A 16,582-nucleotide genomic window follows, 5' to 3' on the forward strand; every position below is an offset into this window, starting at 1 on the left:
CAAGGGGGCTGCTGCTCAGTGGGGAGGAATTTCCTGTCCAAATTTTGGAAGGTGGAGAAATGGTGACACCAAGGGAAGATTGTGTTGTTCTGGCTCTGGTTTCATTTCTCTGTCCTCCACTAAATTGGAAACAGCTGCGCAGCCCAGATCAGCCTCCAAAAAACTGCTGAGAGGGAGCTAAATGATCTCTGCTTCTGGGCCAGTACCCCAAACAGGACTTGCAGCCTTCTACTGGGCTATCCAGGTGCAATGGCAAGGCTCACTTTGTCCAGCCCTGGGGATGCTCTTCCACCCTTCTTGGGGGACAGCAGTTCAGCAGCTCCCACTGGGTTTGTGCAGCTCTTGCCTCCTGAGGGTCCTGCCAGCTCTGCACCTTTGAATCTGGCTCCACAGGGACAGCCTCTCTCCTGGGCGGTGGAGGTGCCATGGGATGCAGGAGGTGGCAGTGGGCAGGGGATTGCTGCACGACTGTTGTTTAGCTGCCAGCTTTTCCTGCTCTTCTAGAAGCATCCCTGTTTTCAGGACAAGTGAGTGAGGGCTCAGACTCTCCTCGGGGAAAGGAGTTCCTGTATAAGTGCAGGGTGGCATTTGGGGTAGGAGAGTGGTTGAGCTGAGCCCTCCAAGCCCCTTCTGCCTTGCCCCTCACATCAGGACTGTTTTGAGGACCTCTTAAATGGAATGTAAGCTGTCCTCATCCTTCTTCTCCAAACCTTCACTGCAGGTTTCTCCATGCTCAGGTCCCTTATGTTGTTCCTGGCCTGACTTCTTCCTGGGTCTGCCAGCTCTGAGCTCAGTCCTGGAGCCAGGAACATGAAGCAATGAAGGAGGAATCATCTCTACTCTACATCCCAGCACCCTGGGGGTGCCAGTGGCAGATGGCCTCCTGCAGTCCTGCTTTTCCCCTCTGGTACTGCTCCCAAAGCAGTGACCTTGGGGTAGCCATGTGTTGTTGGTAAATATAGCCCTACCAAGCCCAGGAGATGGAAGGCTATGGAAAAATTAATTTTACCCCTCTTTCATTCCTCAGCTGTGGGATCCTGTCCCCTGGGTTTCCTCCCACACATTCAGTGAGTCCTTATCTTCAGACTTGTCTGGCTAAGAACTGTTTTGCTCTCATCTTGTTTTGCTGTGGGCTCTCACCTTTGCTCCCCTCAGCTGCAGACAGGAGGGGAAAGTGGGACATGGTCCTATAGGCTCAGCCCATCCCTCTGCCCTGCTTTAGCTGCTGCCCAAGGTGTAGCCAAACAAGATACCATGGTGCAGACAAAGACAGGGATTCCCCTTGAGCAAACATGAATGCAGGGACAGGGAATGCTGCTAATGCAAAAGAGCACATTATACTAATGCAAAAGAGCCACATCCCAAGGGGTCTTATCTTAGCGCTGTCCCAGGCCACCAAGGAGCATCCCTCCTCCCACCTGATTGGATGGAAATAAGGACCTGCCTGTGGGATAGCCAGACAGTAGGCAGGCAACAGCCATAACTATGCCTTGTGTTGTGTATGGTTGGGATTGCCTTTGTCCTCTGTGCATGGCTGCCCCGTCATGTGGTGGCCTGTGCCACTACTGCATCAAGACCCAGGCTCCTCCATGCAAAGAGGACCTGCTTCCAGCTCGGGGCTGCCTCTGGCTGCTCCTTGTGCTCCCAGCTGAATTTTCCATTAATTATTTCTGGGTGTTCTCCCAAGGTGTCCTGTAAGGTTTTCTCCATTTGGAAGCAGAAACATGGTTTCCTGCCATTGTGCTTCTTCCTGCTGCAGCCCCTAGAACGATTCCAGGGAAGTACCCCTTCCTGCAGCATTTCCCCTCACTGTTACCTCCGGGCAGCACCTCCATTGGCCATCCTGGCACCCCTGAGGACTTGGACCAGCCCTGCAGACATGGGCTGTAAGGGTCTGCTGGCTGCAGAGGACTGCTGGACAAGGATGAATGTCTGGGGCAAGGCATCCCCAGGCTCTCCCCAAACCCATGGTGGGCCCTCAAGAAGCCATGGTCAGGTGTCATGAGCTGCACATGCCCATGTGCCCATGCCCCTCCCCACCTCCTTGCAGCTCCTGGAGGTGCCAAAAGCTGTCTGGAAGCACCATCCAGGTCCTGGAGATGGTTTCTGCCTTAGCTTGGAGGCTTCTGCAGCTGCACTGAGTGAAGCCCTGAGCAAATCCCTCCCTCTGCCCCTGGGAGAAAGGGTATTTATTTTTCTAAATTTCCAACAAATGGAGACTGAAGCTAGCCCTGGAAAAACAAGTCTCCTTCCACAGCCTCCCAAGAAGCAGGTTAGGGTTGTGGCTTGGAGGGGACAGTCTTTTCCCTGGGTAGAGCACCTTAAGCGGGTGCCATCAGAGAAACCAGATTCTTGGAAGAATCCTGTTTCTGCAAACAGTCTCCTGAGATCAGCTTATCTCTCCTCCTCTGACGCCTGCTCATAAATGACGTTCCCTGTTCCCCCCCTGCTCCTGCCCTCCACCAGGCACTTGTATCTCCTCCTGCATCCCCAAACCACCAGCCCTGGAGCAGACAACAGCTCAAATATTTGTGGGGCTTTTCCTACCTCTCCGAAGACTGCATTGTCCCTGCATCGTCCTGTGGCCTGAAGTGACAAGGAGCAAGGGAACTGGGACCACCCTGCCTTTCTGGTAAGCTTGTTGCTGTGACACTGCAATGTCCCTCTGCAGCGTTTAATAGGATGCTGGGCAGGAGCACACATCTCTGCTCCTGGGGGTTTTTCTCTGGCCAGGGACCAGATTGTACCTGGGCTTGGGCACTTGCCATGTGCTGAGGAGAGAGCTGTGAGGGTTCATTGTGGGGGTGCCATTGATGGCATTTGACCAGTAACAGTCAGGGCTGGGAACCCACTTAGCTGACCCACTGAAGAGGTGGATATCCAGGGCTTCCTGGGACTCAGTAACGGGTGGGATAGTCCCAGCTTTGCCATCTTGGGTAGTTTTAAGGCTGGCTCTGCCCTGTCACTGTCCTCTGCCCTCTACCTGGTGGGAAGCCCTTCAGGTACAGTGCTGAAGTCCCACCAGGCCCTGGGGAATTTGGTGCCCAGCTGGATCGCTTCACCTGCCTGAGGCAAGGGCCCCCTTGGTGCCTCTCAGGGCTCCTTGAACTCTCCAGATAAGGGACTTCGTAGCCAGTTGGTCTACGCAGTTCAAAACACGCCAGGGCTGAATGCTCCCCCTGCACCACCCGGCATCAGAGATAACGTCAAGTGCTGGGAGCAGGGTCAGTATTCACAGCTGCTGCTTTGTGGATTTGAGGAATTTGTGCTGGCTGGTAGTGCTTTAAAGCTAGGGCTTTAGAGGTGCCTCTTCTTTTGTCTATGGAGGAGTGGAGGGAGTGAGGTAAAACAGATCAGAAACATTGCCCAGGGACCCTCATTTTAGGGGGTAAGGATGCTTCACAGAGCACGTTGTAATCTTTTTTTTTTCTGCTGGCCAAGCCCTGGCAAAGCAGAGAACTTTGTCTGCAGGCAGCAAGTCAAGGGAACAGGCAGAAATACCTGCTCCCTCCTGCTCCCCTGCTAAGCTCTCTCCTCAGGATGCAGGCATGGAGCAGGGCTGGAAGAGCAGATGGCATCACTAGGCTGTTTACTGAGAGGCAGAGAGGAGAAGAAGAAGAATAGAAAGTGCTATCAGCTTGCTGACGGAAACTACTCACAAAGCACCCCAGACTAGGAAACCCTGCTGCAGGATGTTGAAGGGATTAAGGATCAGAGGAAGAGACACCATAGCAGAAAAGACAGATGAAGCTTTTACCTCTCTGTTAGCTCTACCAAAACCTGAGCAATTTCTTCCACCTTCCTTTGGGGAGCTCCTCAAAGCATCTGTTAGAAAGCAAAGGTAAACAGCAACAAATGTCTTGGGTTCCCCAGAAGGAAAGGGAGGGTGAAGCAGCTGGTTGTGACGTTTGGCCTCTACGGTCATTTGCAGCTGCTCCAGCCCCCAGGGACTGGGAGGAGGGAAAGATACCACCTTTTCTAAGAAGGGCTGAAGGAACTTCAGGGAAAAGCCGACTGCTGAATATGCTGTTGTCTGTGCAGGGACAGGGCCTGTGGGCATGTGGGGAGGCTCCTGTGGAGGGGCCCCCACCATTGAAGCAGCACTTCCTAGAGAGTCTGGGCTCAGAGTGTCCACACTGCTTCCCCTAAAAAATTCCAGTCAGCTTTCAGACCAGTTTTTAAAGGAACTTGCTGGTCAAGAGGGAAAGTCCTTACTTGGCTCCATAATTAGTATGAAAACAGGAAAGAGGGTGTAGGAGTCAGCAGTCAGTTTTTGCTGTGAAAAGAGATCTTTGTATCTGTCACATGTTTTTTCACATTCATGAGTGACCTGGAAAAGAGAATGAGATGACAGGGCTTTGCTGAGGTGATTGGATTACTCAGGTTCATGGGGACAAGTGCCAGCTAGGAGGAGTGCTGACAATCATTACAACATCAGGCAACTGAAATTCAGTTTAGATAAATATCAAGTCACAGACAACGGGGGAAGGGAAGAAGCCCCAGATCCACAAACAAGATTATGCACTGAGACAGCCATAAGCCAGCCACTCACAGAAAGGCCTGGGGCTATTTCAGATATGAAAACACACACTGTAATCTTTCCCAGTTACAAAGCAGAAAGAAAGCAGGAAAGCCTTGTGCCACTCTTCAAATTATTGTCTCACCCCCACACAAGTCCCTGTGTGCCCCCAGCACCAGCATCTCTGGAAGGATCAAGAGGAGCCAGGGAAGATTTGGAGAAAAGCAACAAGGAGGACTGAAGGCATGGAGCCATGCCTGAATGACTAAGTGAGCTAGAATTTCTGTTTGGAAAATGTGCTGTTGGGTGGATACAATCTAGGGCTGTAAAGCAGCCACTCCAATGTTCATCTACCCTTTGACGTTGAAGGCAAAGGAACCCTGGTGAGGCCCTGCATGTGGGGAGAGCTGCTGCCCCCTTTCAGGAGTTTCTGAGTTGAAGGGGGAAGCAGGATTTCACAGAAGTGAAACCCACCATGGCTACAAAACACAAACATCATGTCCCTTCCAGCTTGGAGGCTGAGGGAACAGTTGGGCAGTTAGTGCCCATTTACTGTGCCACATTTACTCTTTCCTAGCATCTGCTTTTGTCCTCTGATGGAGACCAGCCTTTGAGCTGGACCAGCCTCTGCTTTGACTCAAGGCACCTGCCTACCTTTGTTTTGGGAGGACTTGTTTTTGTCTCAGCACTGCAGCAGTGGTGCACAACTGTGCGCTCTCATCCATCTTGTGAAATACAAGCATGTGTCCTCAAGCTGGTGACTGAAGGTGGAGATGGAATTCCCTGCACCCGGCACAAGGTAGGATGATCCGCAAGCAGCATGGTCAGAGTTCAGGCACGCATATGAAATATCATGAAACAGGCAGTCTCTTAAGTGTTTCCTATCTTCCAGCTGAGTCATGGCCACCAAGGTTTCATGTGACTTCCATACCTGTGCTAGGCTTGTTCCATACCTGCAGATAAACCTTGAGGGGCCCCTGGATCAGCCTTCCTGACTGGAGAACTCTGGTGTCACCCAGTGGGCAAGAGGACCTAGGGGAATGGGGTGAAAGGCTGGTGAGGCACCTGGTCCTGTCCCATCTTGGCCATGCTTGGAGGAAGTACTGACATCCCTGCAAAGAGATCCCCTGACAAGTAGTGTCAGGAGGACATGAGGTGCTTGCCAGTAATCTGCTGTCAATCCCTTGTCTATGGACTGCCAGGACACTTCTACACTTGGTGTGGTGTAAACGGCTTTTCTTTAAAAAGCTGGTGTTTCTGGGTGTAATTCCATGGTGCCATAGCATGCCTACATAGCACCAGGGAATTTCTCAAATGAGAAACTAAGTGCTCACCCTTGGCGAAGGCAACAGGAGCAGAGGAAAAGGTGATGTGGGGAAAGGGAATAAGGAAGTGTCCAAAGCCAGGTGACAAACAGCTGCCTGCAGGTGTGGCTGTCCTGCAGTGCGGGTTTTTCCACAGAGGTTAGGCAGCTGGTGACAGCTGGCCCTGCTGTCACTTCCCAGGGCTTGGCTGGCAATGGGGCTGCACATGACCACCAAGGGTGTCACTTAGCATCTGCCACAGCCTTTGTGTGTCATGAATGAGCAATTAAAATTTTGCCATCTCTTGTTTGTACCTGCTCAAATATTCTAGCTTATGGTTTGTTAAGCCCACTCTTTGTGATCTTGTTTCTTCTGCTTACACATCATTTCCATGGGGTTAAGACAGACTGTTCTGTGCCCAGATATATGCCCAATGGATATCCTTGGGCCAGGGTCCCACATCGCTCCTCCTTTTCTGTGTCCGTCAGGATGTGCAGCCACCAACCTGGTGGCTGGGCTAAACACCAGCAGACTGCTGTGGTGGGGGGAGTGGTTGGAGCTGTGCTGTGCCTGCTGGAAGAGTGGCATCTGTTCCATGTCCCATCGGGTAGGGCAGCTCTCCCCAAGTGGGAGCAGGGTTGCCACCTGTTGCTGGTGTTGGTTCATGTAACCTTTTCTGTTTGTTGTAGAGTTCTCTGTAACAGCCAGCAGCTGGAAGTGTTTCCTGCTGTAATGTCTGCTGCCCTTGGCAGGCACTGTCTCTTTGGAAAAAATTAGGAGGCATTTAGCGAAGTGAGACAGAAAACAAACAGAGCAGGCAGGAGACTGCGGCCAGGCAGTGCCTGCCAAGGAGGCTGGGCTCCTGACACAGGGATGCGTGCATTCTCCAGATGGAAGCAGGAGGCAGTGGGAAAGCAGCATGGCGGAGCGCCCTGCCCCAGCACCCCCAGATTCCTACTCCCGACCCCCCCGCCTTCTCCCCAACATCCTCGGCTCCTGCCATCTCCTTCTCAGCACCTTTCTGTTCTTCCCTTCCCTGGATGGTTGGGCAGCAGGACCTGGGCTGTGTGCCAGTTCTGGTATCCGATACCTCTTCTCTTCTGTGTGTGCCGCTAGACCCACAGGGCTCCAGCCCCAGTGACTTGAGCCAGGGCCTGCTACTCACCCCCAAGGGCGTGGTGTGTGGAAGCAAGGGGACAGTTACTCTGAACACAGGGCTCACCCCAGCTCTGTCCTCTCTCCCAGGTATGTCTATGGGGTCAGTCCCTGCCTCTGTTTCCAGGGACAGCAGTATGACCTGGTGGGGCCTGCAAGGGCGACCAGCAGCTTGGCTGGCAAGGGGAAGCATGTTGAGGGCTTGCTGGGGACCCATGGGGGAAGATGAGGTTCTCTTGCCTATTTTAGGTTGAGATCTGTTTGGTTGGAGACAAGCAGTGGCCCCGGTGGGGCTGCTGTGTGCAAGGGGACAGCAGTTGTCCCCTTGTTTGTTGTTGTCCCCCTTTGTGGTGTTGTTGTTTGCAGATCCCTCTGCTAATCCCGGGTGAGGATGTCTCCTCCCTACAGAGATACCGGCAGGCTGCCAGGAGGGGATTTTGGGATGCTTTCTCTGGAAGCCCGGATAGCTCACAAAGGCAAAGCAGATTTCTTTCCCCCAGCTCTCTGTGTGGGAAGGCAGGGGAGCGGTGCTGCAGATGGTCTGACATCAACAGGGTGGCACCTGCAGGGCTGGCAGAGCCCTCGATTTTTTGCAGACATCCTGTTGTCCTGCTCTGTCTTTCCCAAGCGGCCCAAGGGGTTTCCAAAACCCATCTCCACGTCCTACCGGCTATGTTTCAGCTCCATTGTAGCTCAGGCTCCCCAGCCTGCAGGATCCCACCGGAGGAGGAGGCGAGCTGTGCCCACAACCCCACGGGCACCTGCGGCAGGGACGGGCTGCACCACCTTCAGTGCGTGCCGGGGCTGACAGGGACTACAGATCCCAGCATGCCGCTGCCTGCCTGTTCCTCCTCCTCCTCCTCCTCCGCCCTACCTGGCAGGGCGCAGGCAGGGATGCTGCAGGAGGCATTGGAGCAGGCGTCCGTGGGGCATGTCCCAGCGGGGCCAGGGACACGGCGCCGGCAGTTCCGCTGCAGGTGAAGCCCTGGGAGAAGTGCCGGAGCACCCCATGCTGCGCCGCCCGGACTGGAAAAGGATAAGGCAGGCCTGCGTTTCCTCCTGGTGGCTGATCCCACTCTGCCCCGGGAAGAGGGGGTGACCGGGGAGGGAAAGTCCCTTCTCGGAGCTCTGGCGGTCATGTCTCTGGGGCTCTCAGGGCGATGCCGGAGCGGTGCAGCGCCCGGGCAGGTGGTGACGGGAAGAAAGGAGCGGTGCGTGCCCGGGAGGGGACAGCAGTGCCAGGGACGCCCTTGGCTTTTCAGGGTGACCCAGGAAAGGGCTGTGAGAGCCCCAGGGAAGTGGAATTGAAAACTGTGAATTTGCTGGTTCCGGCCAGAGAGGCTGCTGAATTAAATGTGTCTTTTATGCCACCGAGCCCCGGGCGTTGGAGGGAGCTGGGGCGGGCAGGGGAAGCAGACACAGCCCACTGCGCACATGCACCCCCAGGATTGGGGACAGAGAGCTGCAGGCTCTCAAATCCCTTCAGAGCCTGCTGCGAGCAGCTGGGTAGCCAGCACAAGCAGCCTGGGTATCTGGGAAAGCAGTTTCCTTTCGGAGGGAGGGCTTGCTGTGCCTGGCCAGCAGAAAGCCTGTGTCACACCCCCTTGGCTTAAAGACTCTGAGCTGCAGGTTTCCAAAGCTTCTGCACTGTCTTGTCATTTTCTGGGTTGGTGTTTGACTCTCAGTACGCTGGAACACTGGCAGCATAGGTTGGGGTTAAAACCAGTGCTCACCCTGCTTGTCTTGTGTCTCTCACTCTCCCATAAAATCCTCTGTTTGCTTTCCAGACGGAGAGCAGCCATAAGACTTGCTGGGACCTGTTCTGACTGTTGCCACACAAGATGACAGCAAGAGATGGGCCCCAAGATAGGTAATGACAAGTTCTGATGTAGCTGTGGGGGCACATCCAGAATACCAGGAGGTGAGGGAGGACAGGGGGACCCAGCATCTGGGGGACCCCCTCTCTTGCATGATAACTGGGCTACCAAGCTATCCCTTCTTTCTCAGATTTTCCATAGCAAATGGGCTGTAAACTGTAAACAGTCCCCTGTAAACACTCCTGGGGAGCCTAACTCCCTCCCAAATCTGGTGATGGATGCTGTGTATCTGGGTGCCACATGCTGAGGAGCAGCCAGCCTCTCCCTGCCTTCATAGCCTCCTGGGGAGGGCCTCCCACAGCTACTCTGTAGTGCCACGTCTCTGGCAGCCTAGGCTAGCAAGGGCTGTGGAGCAGGCAATAAATATTGTCTGATGCCTCCCACTGCAGGGTCAAGGACAGTCAGAAGCAATACCCAGCTTCCCCTCCAAACCGCTCTGTCCCCTTCACAGGTACAAGGCTGTCTGGCTGATCTTCTTCATCCTTGGCCTGGGAACACTGCTGCCATGGAATTTCTTCATGACTGCCAGGGAGGTGAGGGCTTCCCTCCTGCTGTTGTCCATGACAGTAATTGTCCCCTGTCATGTCCAGGGACCATGGTGTGGATGTGGCAGCATGGCACAGCATGCAGAGGACCACAGGCATGTGTGACCTGGGTGTTACAAGTGGCACTGAGGCAGCAGGAGGGATGGGCATGGATCTGGACAAAGAATAAGGGTGGCATTGGAAGAATCTCAGAATCTCAGCCCCACCAGGCTCCTTCCTTTGCAGTATTTCATCAATCGCCTTGAGGACCCGGAGGAGAAGAGCCACATCAGGAACCAGACTGGTGAGGCCACCTCGACACCCTCCTACCTGCAGTCTGTGTTTGACAACTTCATGACTCTCTGCGCCATGGTGCCCCTCCTTATCTTCACCTGCCTCAACTCCTTCATCCACCAGTGGTGAGCCTTGCTTTGTCCATGCCCCTATCAGCCCCCGTAGGGCCGCCCAGCCCTGGCCTATTCTGTCCCAGCACTCAGCCAAGCTACATCCTGTTTGGTCAAGTCAAAGGCAAACCACCAGTCTCCTGTCTCAGGGTTTGGCTGGGATTCCCACAGTTATAGCTCGGTCCCAGCCCCAGGATTTTAGGGGGTTGGGTTTTCCTAACTGAGACCCTCTTTTGTAGGATTCCCCAGCAGATCCGCATCTCAGGCAGCCTGGTGGCCATTGGGCTGGTGTTTTTAGTCACTGCAATCATGGTGAAAATCCATATGGAGCCTCTTCCCTTCTTCATCTTTACCATGATCAGCATTATCTTCATCAACTGTGAGTGAAGCAGTGGAGGAAGGAGAGGGACACAGTCCCATGGCTAGGGCTGATCCCTCTGGGAGAAAAGCATGAACCTCACTATGGGAGAGCTAAGTGGGAGGGGAACTTGACTTCCCTTGCAGGGCAGGGGCCTTGGCTCCCTGCAGAGGTGCAGTCCATCCTTGCCTTTGGTTTCTCATTTCTGCTCATCTTTCCCCTTTGCAGCCTTTGGCGCCATTCTCCAGAGCAGCCTGTTTGGGCTGGCAGGGCTCCTGCCTGCCAGCTACACAGCCCCCATCATGAGCGGGCAGGGTTTGGCAGGCACCTTTGCTGCTTTGGCGATGATCTTCAGTATTGCCAGTGAGTAATCCCTGCCTTGCAGGTGACAGGGCCTTCCCAGACCACTGTCACAGCATCTGCCAAGGTCATGCTGTGTGGGAGATGGCAGCAGGTCCCTTCTCCTCTCAGCTGTCATCATCTTCCTTTCCTCTCCCTTCCTGTGCTCTCAGTTGGTGCCCAGCAACCCGAAAGCTTCATCGGTTACTTCACCACGGCCTGTGTGACGATTGTGCTGGCAATTGTTTCCTACGTAGTTCTGCCTCACATGGTGAGACTGTTGTCCTGGTAGGGAAGGGCTTGGGGACATGGGAGCTTTGCGCATCCCAGCACAAGAACCGTGACCCGCTAGCAGCCCAGCCTTGGCTCCTACCAGCCTCCACCTCTTGTGTCAGGGCAGGCTCCTGTGTCCCAAGGGAGCACTCTGGGATACTTCCCACCACAGATACCCCAGTGTACTTGGGGTATCTGAGTCCCTGGGTAAACAGGACATAATTGGAAGGAATACTTTGGCCATATTGGCCATATCTGCTGTTGTCACGCAGCTCCTGGCAGCCTTCTTTTTGCATGCATGAATGAGTCCTCCCTGCTGTCTCTCTGCAGGATTTCTTCCGATACTACTCCATGAAGGACAAGACAGAGTACCACGTGTACAATGCAGAGCTGGAGACCAAGAGAGACCTAATTAAGAAAGGTGAGGGGCTGAGAGAATGAAGAGAAAAGGGAAAGAGCTTAAAGAAAGAACGAGATAGAAGGACTGAATTAGATCTCAGCTTTCTGGGGTCTTCTATGCCCTACTTGTGTCTCTCTCTGCAGATGAGAATGGGATGGAGCAGAATAATTCAAAGATCATCCCTATCCACAACCCTGATGAGCAGCCCTCTGTCATTGCTATTTTTAAGAAGGTCTGTGAGTTGCCAGCAAGCCTTGTCCTGCCCTTCCTTTCAGGATGGGCACATTTATAGGAGAGCATAGGAGAGGAGACCAGCCGTGCACTGGTCTCATGCCCTCTGTTTGGTACCAGCATTTTTCTTTCATCTGCCTAGCTCTGGGTCTTGGCTCTGTCTGTCTGCTTCGTCTTCACTGTCACCATCGGCGTCTTTCCTGCCATCACAGCTAAAGTGTCCACTGTCCTTGGAGAAGGAAACAAATGGGGTAAGTGTGCCACGGATGGGGGTGAGGTGGGGAAAAAAATAAGAACAAGGTAAATGGGCGAAAACAAGGTGGGGCTTGAAGGTATGTGTGGTGGGCTAACCCTGTCTGGATGCCAGGTGTGCACCAAAGCTACTCCAGCTGGACAAGGGAGAGAAAATATGACAAAAGGCTTTTGGGTAGAGATAAGGACAGTGAGAGATTACTCACCAATTACTGTCACTGGCAAAATAGATTCAACTTGGGGAAAATTAATTTAATTTATTTACCAATCAAATCAGAGTAGTATAATGAGAAATAAAAACTAAATCTTGAAACACTTTCCACCCACCCCTCCTTTCTTCCCAGGCTTAAGTTTATTTACAATTTCTTTTATCTCCTCCCTCTGCAGCAGTGCAGGGGGACAGGGATTGATGGTTGCAGTCAGTTCATCACGCATTTCCTCTGACACTGCTTCCTTCTCAGGGAGAGGACACCTCCCACTCTTCCCCCTCCTCCAGCATGGGGACCCTCCCATGGGAGGTAGTACTCCTTGAAGTCCAATGTGAGTGCTTCCCATGGGTGGCAGTTCTTCTGCTTCAGCCTGGGTCCCTTCCACGGGACAGTCCTTCAAGAACAGACTGTTCCAGTGTGGGTCCCCTGCAGGGTCACAAGTCCTGCCAGAAAACCTGCTTCAAAGTAGGGTGGTCTTCCACAGGTAGCAGGTAGATATTGAGTCACTGTGGACTTCCTTGGGCTGCAGGGGGACAGCCTGCCTCACCATGGTCTTCACCACAGGCTGCAGGGGGATTTTTTGCTCTGACATCTGGAGTGCCTTCTCTCCCTCCGTTTCCACTGGCCTTGGTGTCTGCAGAGTTGTTTCTGTCACATGTTCTCACTTCTCTGGTGCAATTGCACATGTTGAGATTTTTTTCCCCTTTTTAATATGTCATTCCATAGGCCTTACCAATGTCATTGATGGTCTTGGCCAGTGGTGGGTCCTTCTTTGAGCCATCTGACATTGGCTCTGTCAGACTTGGGGGTGCTTCTAGCAGCTTCTCTCAGAGGCCACCCCTGTAGCCCACCACACTATCAAAACATTGCCACACAAACCCAATCCAGAATGCTGGAAGGGAAGAGGGAACCACTGTGCACGATGGTTTGTATGTGGACACCAGCCTGGCTGGGAGACCATTCCAGGCCTTAGTGGGAAACTGGTGGGACCTAGACCTGAAAGACAGTCTCCATGCAATGGGTATGAGAGGCTGGGGCACACTGGGCTTCTCACTGACCATCCCCTTCTTCAGGTCTCTACTTCATTCCTGTCTCCTGCTTCCTGCTCTTTAACGTCTTTGACTGGACAGGACGGAGTCTCACTGCCCTCTTCACATGGGTAAGTATGAAGCAGGGAGAAAATGCCAGGCAGTGTCCATCCCTCATCCATGTCCTCAGCCACACCTCTCACTGGGGTTGCCATCCATGGCTTGGAGCAGGGAGGAGATGCAGAGCTAACTCCTGCTTTAAGTTCTAAGCAGAGATTTATGGGTCAGAGCCGAGAACCACAGTATTATTCTGTCCTCCTACCTCTCTTTCAACGTGGCTTGGATGAAGCTGCCTTCTCCATTTCAGCCTCTCTGTAAACAAACCTTCACTCCAGCTATGCAAACGATGAGACAGGATGGCGACAGGGAAAGAGGGTGAAAGACAGGGCAGCCCAAAATAAAACCTTTGGCCTCGGCACAGGACACAGCTGCTTCAAAAACCCTTGTCCTGAAAGCAGGGCAGGGCCATGACATATAGGTCAAAGAACTGTCCCCTGCCACATCCCCTTGCTTTTGTCTCCCTAGGATGGGCAAGGAAAGGGGCTGTCCTGTCTGGGTCTCTTCCTGCCCCTTCATCCACCCCACAAACACTGTTTCCCCCTGTATTGTTCAGGCTCTTTAGAGAAGCTCCTCAGGACCACATGCCACAGGGGTCTGTCTGGGCCTGCCTTCCCCATGGCCTGGAGCTGCCTCTCCCCTGGCCATCACTGCTTGTTGCCTTCAGTCTTGGCCATGAGCCGCCCTGCTTGGTGTCCAGGCCACAGCCTCCATAGTGGGATGACCCAGCAGGAGGTGTTTCCAAAACAAAGCTGTGTGGAAAATCTGACTCCATGTGGTTTGGGCCACATTTCCCTGGTTGGGGCCTCACTCACTCTTTTTCTCCTCAAGAAGGAGAGGCAGCTGCTGTCTTCAGTTTGCCCCATAGACATGGCAGCTGGCCTAACCTCAGTTTCCTCTTGTGTTCATGGCGTTTCCTGTGGCCATGCCAGCCCAGCAGCTCCCAAGGTAGCTGTGGGTCTCTCCTCACCTCAGACCAGCGAGCCCTGTCATCTGTGAACCTGGCACCTCACTGAGGGGACAAGGCCTGTCTCGTTCCAGGGACTGCCTTTGTCCTAGATGCAGGGACAACACAAGGATGGTGCCTCCTTCTTTGTCCCAGCCTTAGTTGCTCAGGAATTCTGGTGGGATCCAAGGAGACTGTAACTCGGTCCATGCCTTTCCCAGCACATTCCAAAACAACCCCAGCATAATCCCTTTCCCAGATTGCTGGTTCTTGCCCTGCTTGGCTGCGGGATGGCGTAGCACACTGAAGAGGTGGATTAAGCCCAGTTTGCAGGCACTGAGGTGCCAGAGGGAATTTACCTCAGCCACCCTTGTTCTGCACTGGCTCACTGTATGAGCATGCACAAAGCTCTCTTGCCTGCCCGCCTGTTGCCAGCAAGGGCTTAACAGTTGCCCACAAGCCCAGCTCAGTATTTTGGCTCTAGTGCTGCTTCAAGTCCCCTGTGACAGGGCTTTCAAACCTAGAACCTACTTATGACTGCAGGTGGTCATAAGGCAGCCAAGAAAGCCTCTCAGCAGCTTTGCCATCTCTGTGGCTCCTCCACAGACGTAGCACAGTAGGGACAGCCTCTGTAGAGCCCCTACCAGCATGCGGTGGGATGGGGAATGTCCAGTTCTCAGCTTCTCAGCAATGTGTGTTTTTTCTCCCAGCCCGGGAAGGACAGCTGCCTCCTGCCAGTGATGGTGGTCCTCCGTGTCATCTTTGTCCCTCTCTTCATGCTGTGCAATGTGAAACCCCGTTACTACCTGCCTGTTTTTTTCTCTCATGATGCCTGGTACATCGTCTTCATGATCTTCTTCTCCATCTCCAATGGCTACCTGGCCAGCCTTTGCATGTGCTTCGGGCCAAAGTGAGTGTGAGCTGGGGACAAGGGAAGGATTGGTTATGCCCCGAGATGCCTGGTGGCATATGTTGTGCCCCCAGAAGTTAAGCTTGGCATAACTTCTGGAGTCTGGCCCTGCCCAGCTCTGGCATCTGGAGAAGAGGCCGCAGGCACACAAGGGAATTGTCACTACCCCGGTGTCCCGTCTCCCAGGTTTGTGCCTCCATATCCTCAGGATAAGGAAGCTATTTGGGCTCTCCATTTTTCCCAGCTACCCCACAGGGGAAGGGGCTGGATGCAGGAGGGATCTGGAGCGGAACAAAGCATGGCATAGCACCCACAGCAGGGTGAGCAGCCTTGCCCAGCACAGGCAGTACGAGGAGCCCCACAGGTGTAGGATGGGGATGTCCCTGCTGCCGGGAGCCTCAGGGTGGACTGCCTGATGTATTTTATGAACTTGGAGTTCTTGCGGCTCTGGGAGCCAACGGGTATTACTTCTTGCTGTTCATCTGCTGCAGACAAACCTCCCAGCTCATTGAACAGCAGGGTACTGAACACACATCCCAAAGATGCATCTGACACCTGTTTTTCCCCTAGGAAAGTGCTTGCGCACGAAGCGGAGACAGCTGGAGCCGTCATGGCATTTTTCTTGTCACTGGGTTTGGCCCTAGGAGCTGCTGTCTCCTTTCTGGTCCGAATTCTCATCTAGCAGAGGCACACAGGGTGCAGGGACACCAAGAGATGGCTCTGCATCTTCCACTGAGGCCCTGGACACCTCAGCACTGTGGGGAAATAACAGATCACACCTGTCCCTGCCAAATCACACTGCCACAGCAGACATTACACCCAGGGACGGTTCCACTCCTGCAGGGTTGGCCTGGTTCCTGCCACGCTTGGCTGTGTGATGCCTTCAGGCCTATGTGCCTTCTCCTTCCCCATGTTGTGTGTGTTGTAAGACCCCTGGGATCTCCAAGAGGTCCATCTGCCTCCCATGCAGCATAACTTCCCTGGCTTAAGGCCAAAAGCCATTTTCAGCCTCTTTGACAGAGTGAAAGGCTGGTAACCAGTGTTACTCCTTCTCTTGCCCTTGTCTCCAAAGCACCTAGGAGATTCTCTCCTCTCTTAGGGGGCCTGGAAATATCCCACCCCTCCTCCTGCTGGTAAGACTTGTGAATGGGGAGGAGAGCCCCAGCCAGCCTTGCCATCCCTGCTCTCTGCTAGACGCACATCCCCCTGCCCAGTGGTGTATCCCAAGAGTGTAGACAGTCACAGAAAGGGCCAACACCATGGCTAGGCTGAGGAAGGAGGAGGTCTCCACACCCCACCTTCTCCCCCTCTTGCTTCTATTCCCTTCCTTTTTTTGTTGATTCTGATATTGTTTTTTCAGCCTCCTAGTTGTGTGACAGGAGGTTCCACTGTGGGCTACAAGATGAGAGGCAGCAACTCCCTTCCCAACAAAGCTGCCTTCCCTACCCACCTACAAGGGAAGGCCTTACCTCTCCCTTGGCTTTCCTATCCCTTGTCGTGTAAATGTGTCTATACAGTTGCCATTTTCTATAAAAAGAACAAAATGCTCCTTTGGTTATGTGTTTTTGTCTCTGTCACCACAGGGGAGAGGGGCTGTGGAGGGTCAAGGGTTGAAGTGAGAAGAGACTGCCATTTCTTTGGTATCCTGTGGTCCCCTGCAACCAATGTCAGATGTGGAAATGTGCGTACATCCCCTGCACAGTCAGGCCCAGCTATGAGGACACAGCCAGTGTGGG

The 16,582-nt window shown here is 53.6% G+C and overlaps 1 protein-coding gene across 28 annotated transcripts in view; it reads left to right on the forward strand.

Annotated features, from left to right (window-relative positions):
* The window catches only part of SLC29A1 (solute carrier family 29 member 1 (Augustine blood group)), a 34,619-nt gene extending 18,224 nt beyond the window's left edge, over positions 1-16,395 (forward strand). For 9 of the 28 annotated variants that reach the window (XM_023924426.2, XM_086878311.1, XM_023924429.2 and 6 more), the window contains 12 exons: positions 8,766-8,848; positions 9,307-9,388; positions 9,626-9,798; positions 10,023-10,162; positions 10,370-10,504; positions 10,654-10,751; positions 11,084-11,174; positions 11,297-11,385; positions 11,527-11,635; positions 12,919-13,004; positions 14,647-14,846; positions 15,417-16,395. In XM_023924426.2, coding sequence (XP_023780194.1) covers positions 8,820-8,848; positions 9,307-9,388; positions 9,626-9,798; positions 10,023-10,162; positions 10,370-10,504; positions 10,654-10,751; positions 11,084-11,174; positions 11,297-11,385; positions 11,527-11,635; positions 12,919-13,004; positions 14,647-14,846; positions 15,417-15,528 — 1,344 coding nt within the window. In that variant the 5' untranslated portion in view covers positions 8,766-8,819 and the 3' untranslated portion in view covers positions 15,529-16,395. Of the gene's footprint in view, positions 1-2,466; positions 2,633-5,096; positions 5,319-6,939; positions 7,069-7,344; positions 8,020-8,765; positions 8,849-9,306; positions 9,389-9,625; positions 9,799-10,022; positions 10,163-10,369; positions 10,505-10,653; positions 10,752-11,083; positions 11,175-11,296; positions 11,386-11,526; positions 11,636-12,918; positions 13,005-14,646; positions 14,847-15,416 lie in introns of those variants that run through there. The other 19 variants (XM_086878297.1, XM_086878298.1, XM_086878299.1 and 16 more) reach the window with 10 other exon arrangements.
* The last annotated feature ends 187 nt before the right edge of the window (positions 16,396-16,582 follow it).

This window comes from Cyanistes caeruleus, chromosome 2, assembly GCF_971803275.1.
Source record: "Cyanistes caeruleus chromosome 2, bCyaCae1.hap1.1, whole genome shotgun sequence".
NCBI classification, from domain to species: Eukaryota; Metazoa; Chordata; class Aves; order Passeriformes; family Paridae; genus Cyanistes; species Cyanistes caeruleus.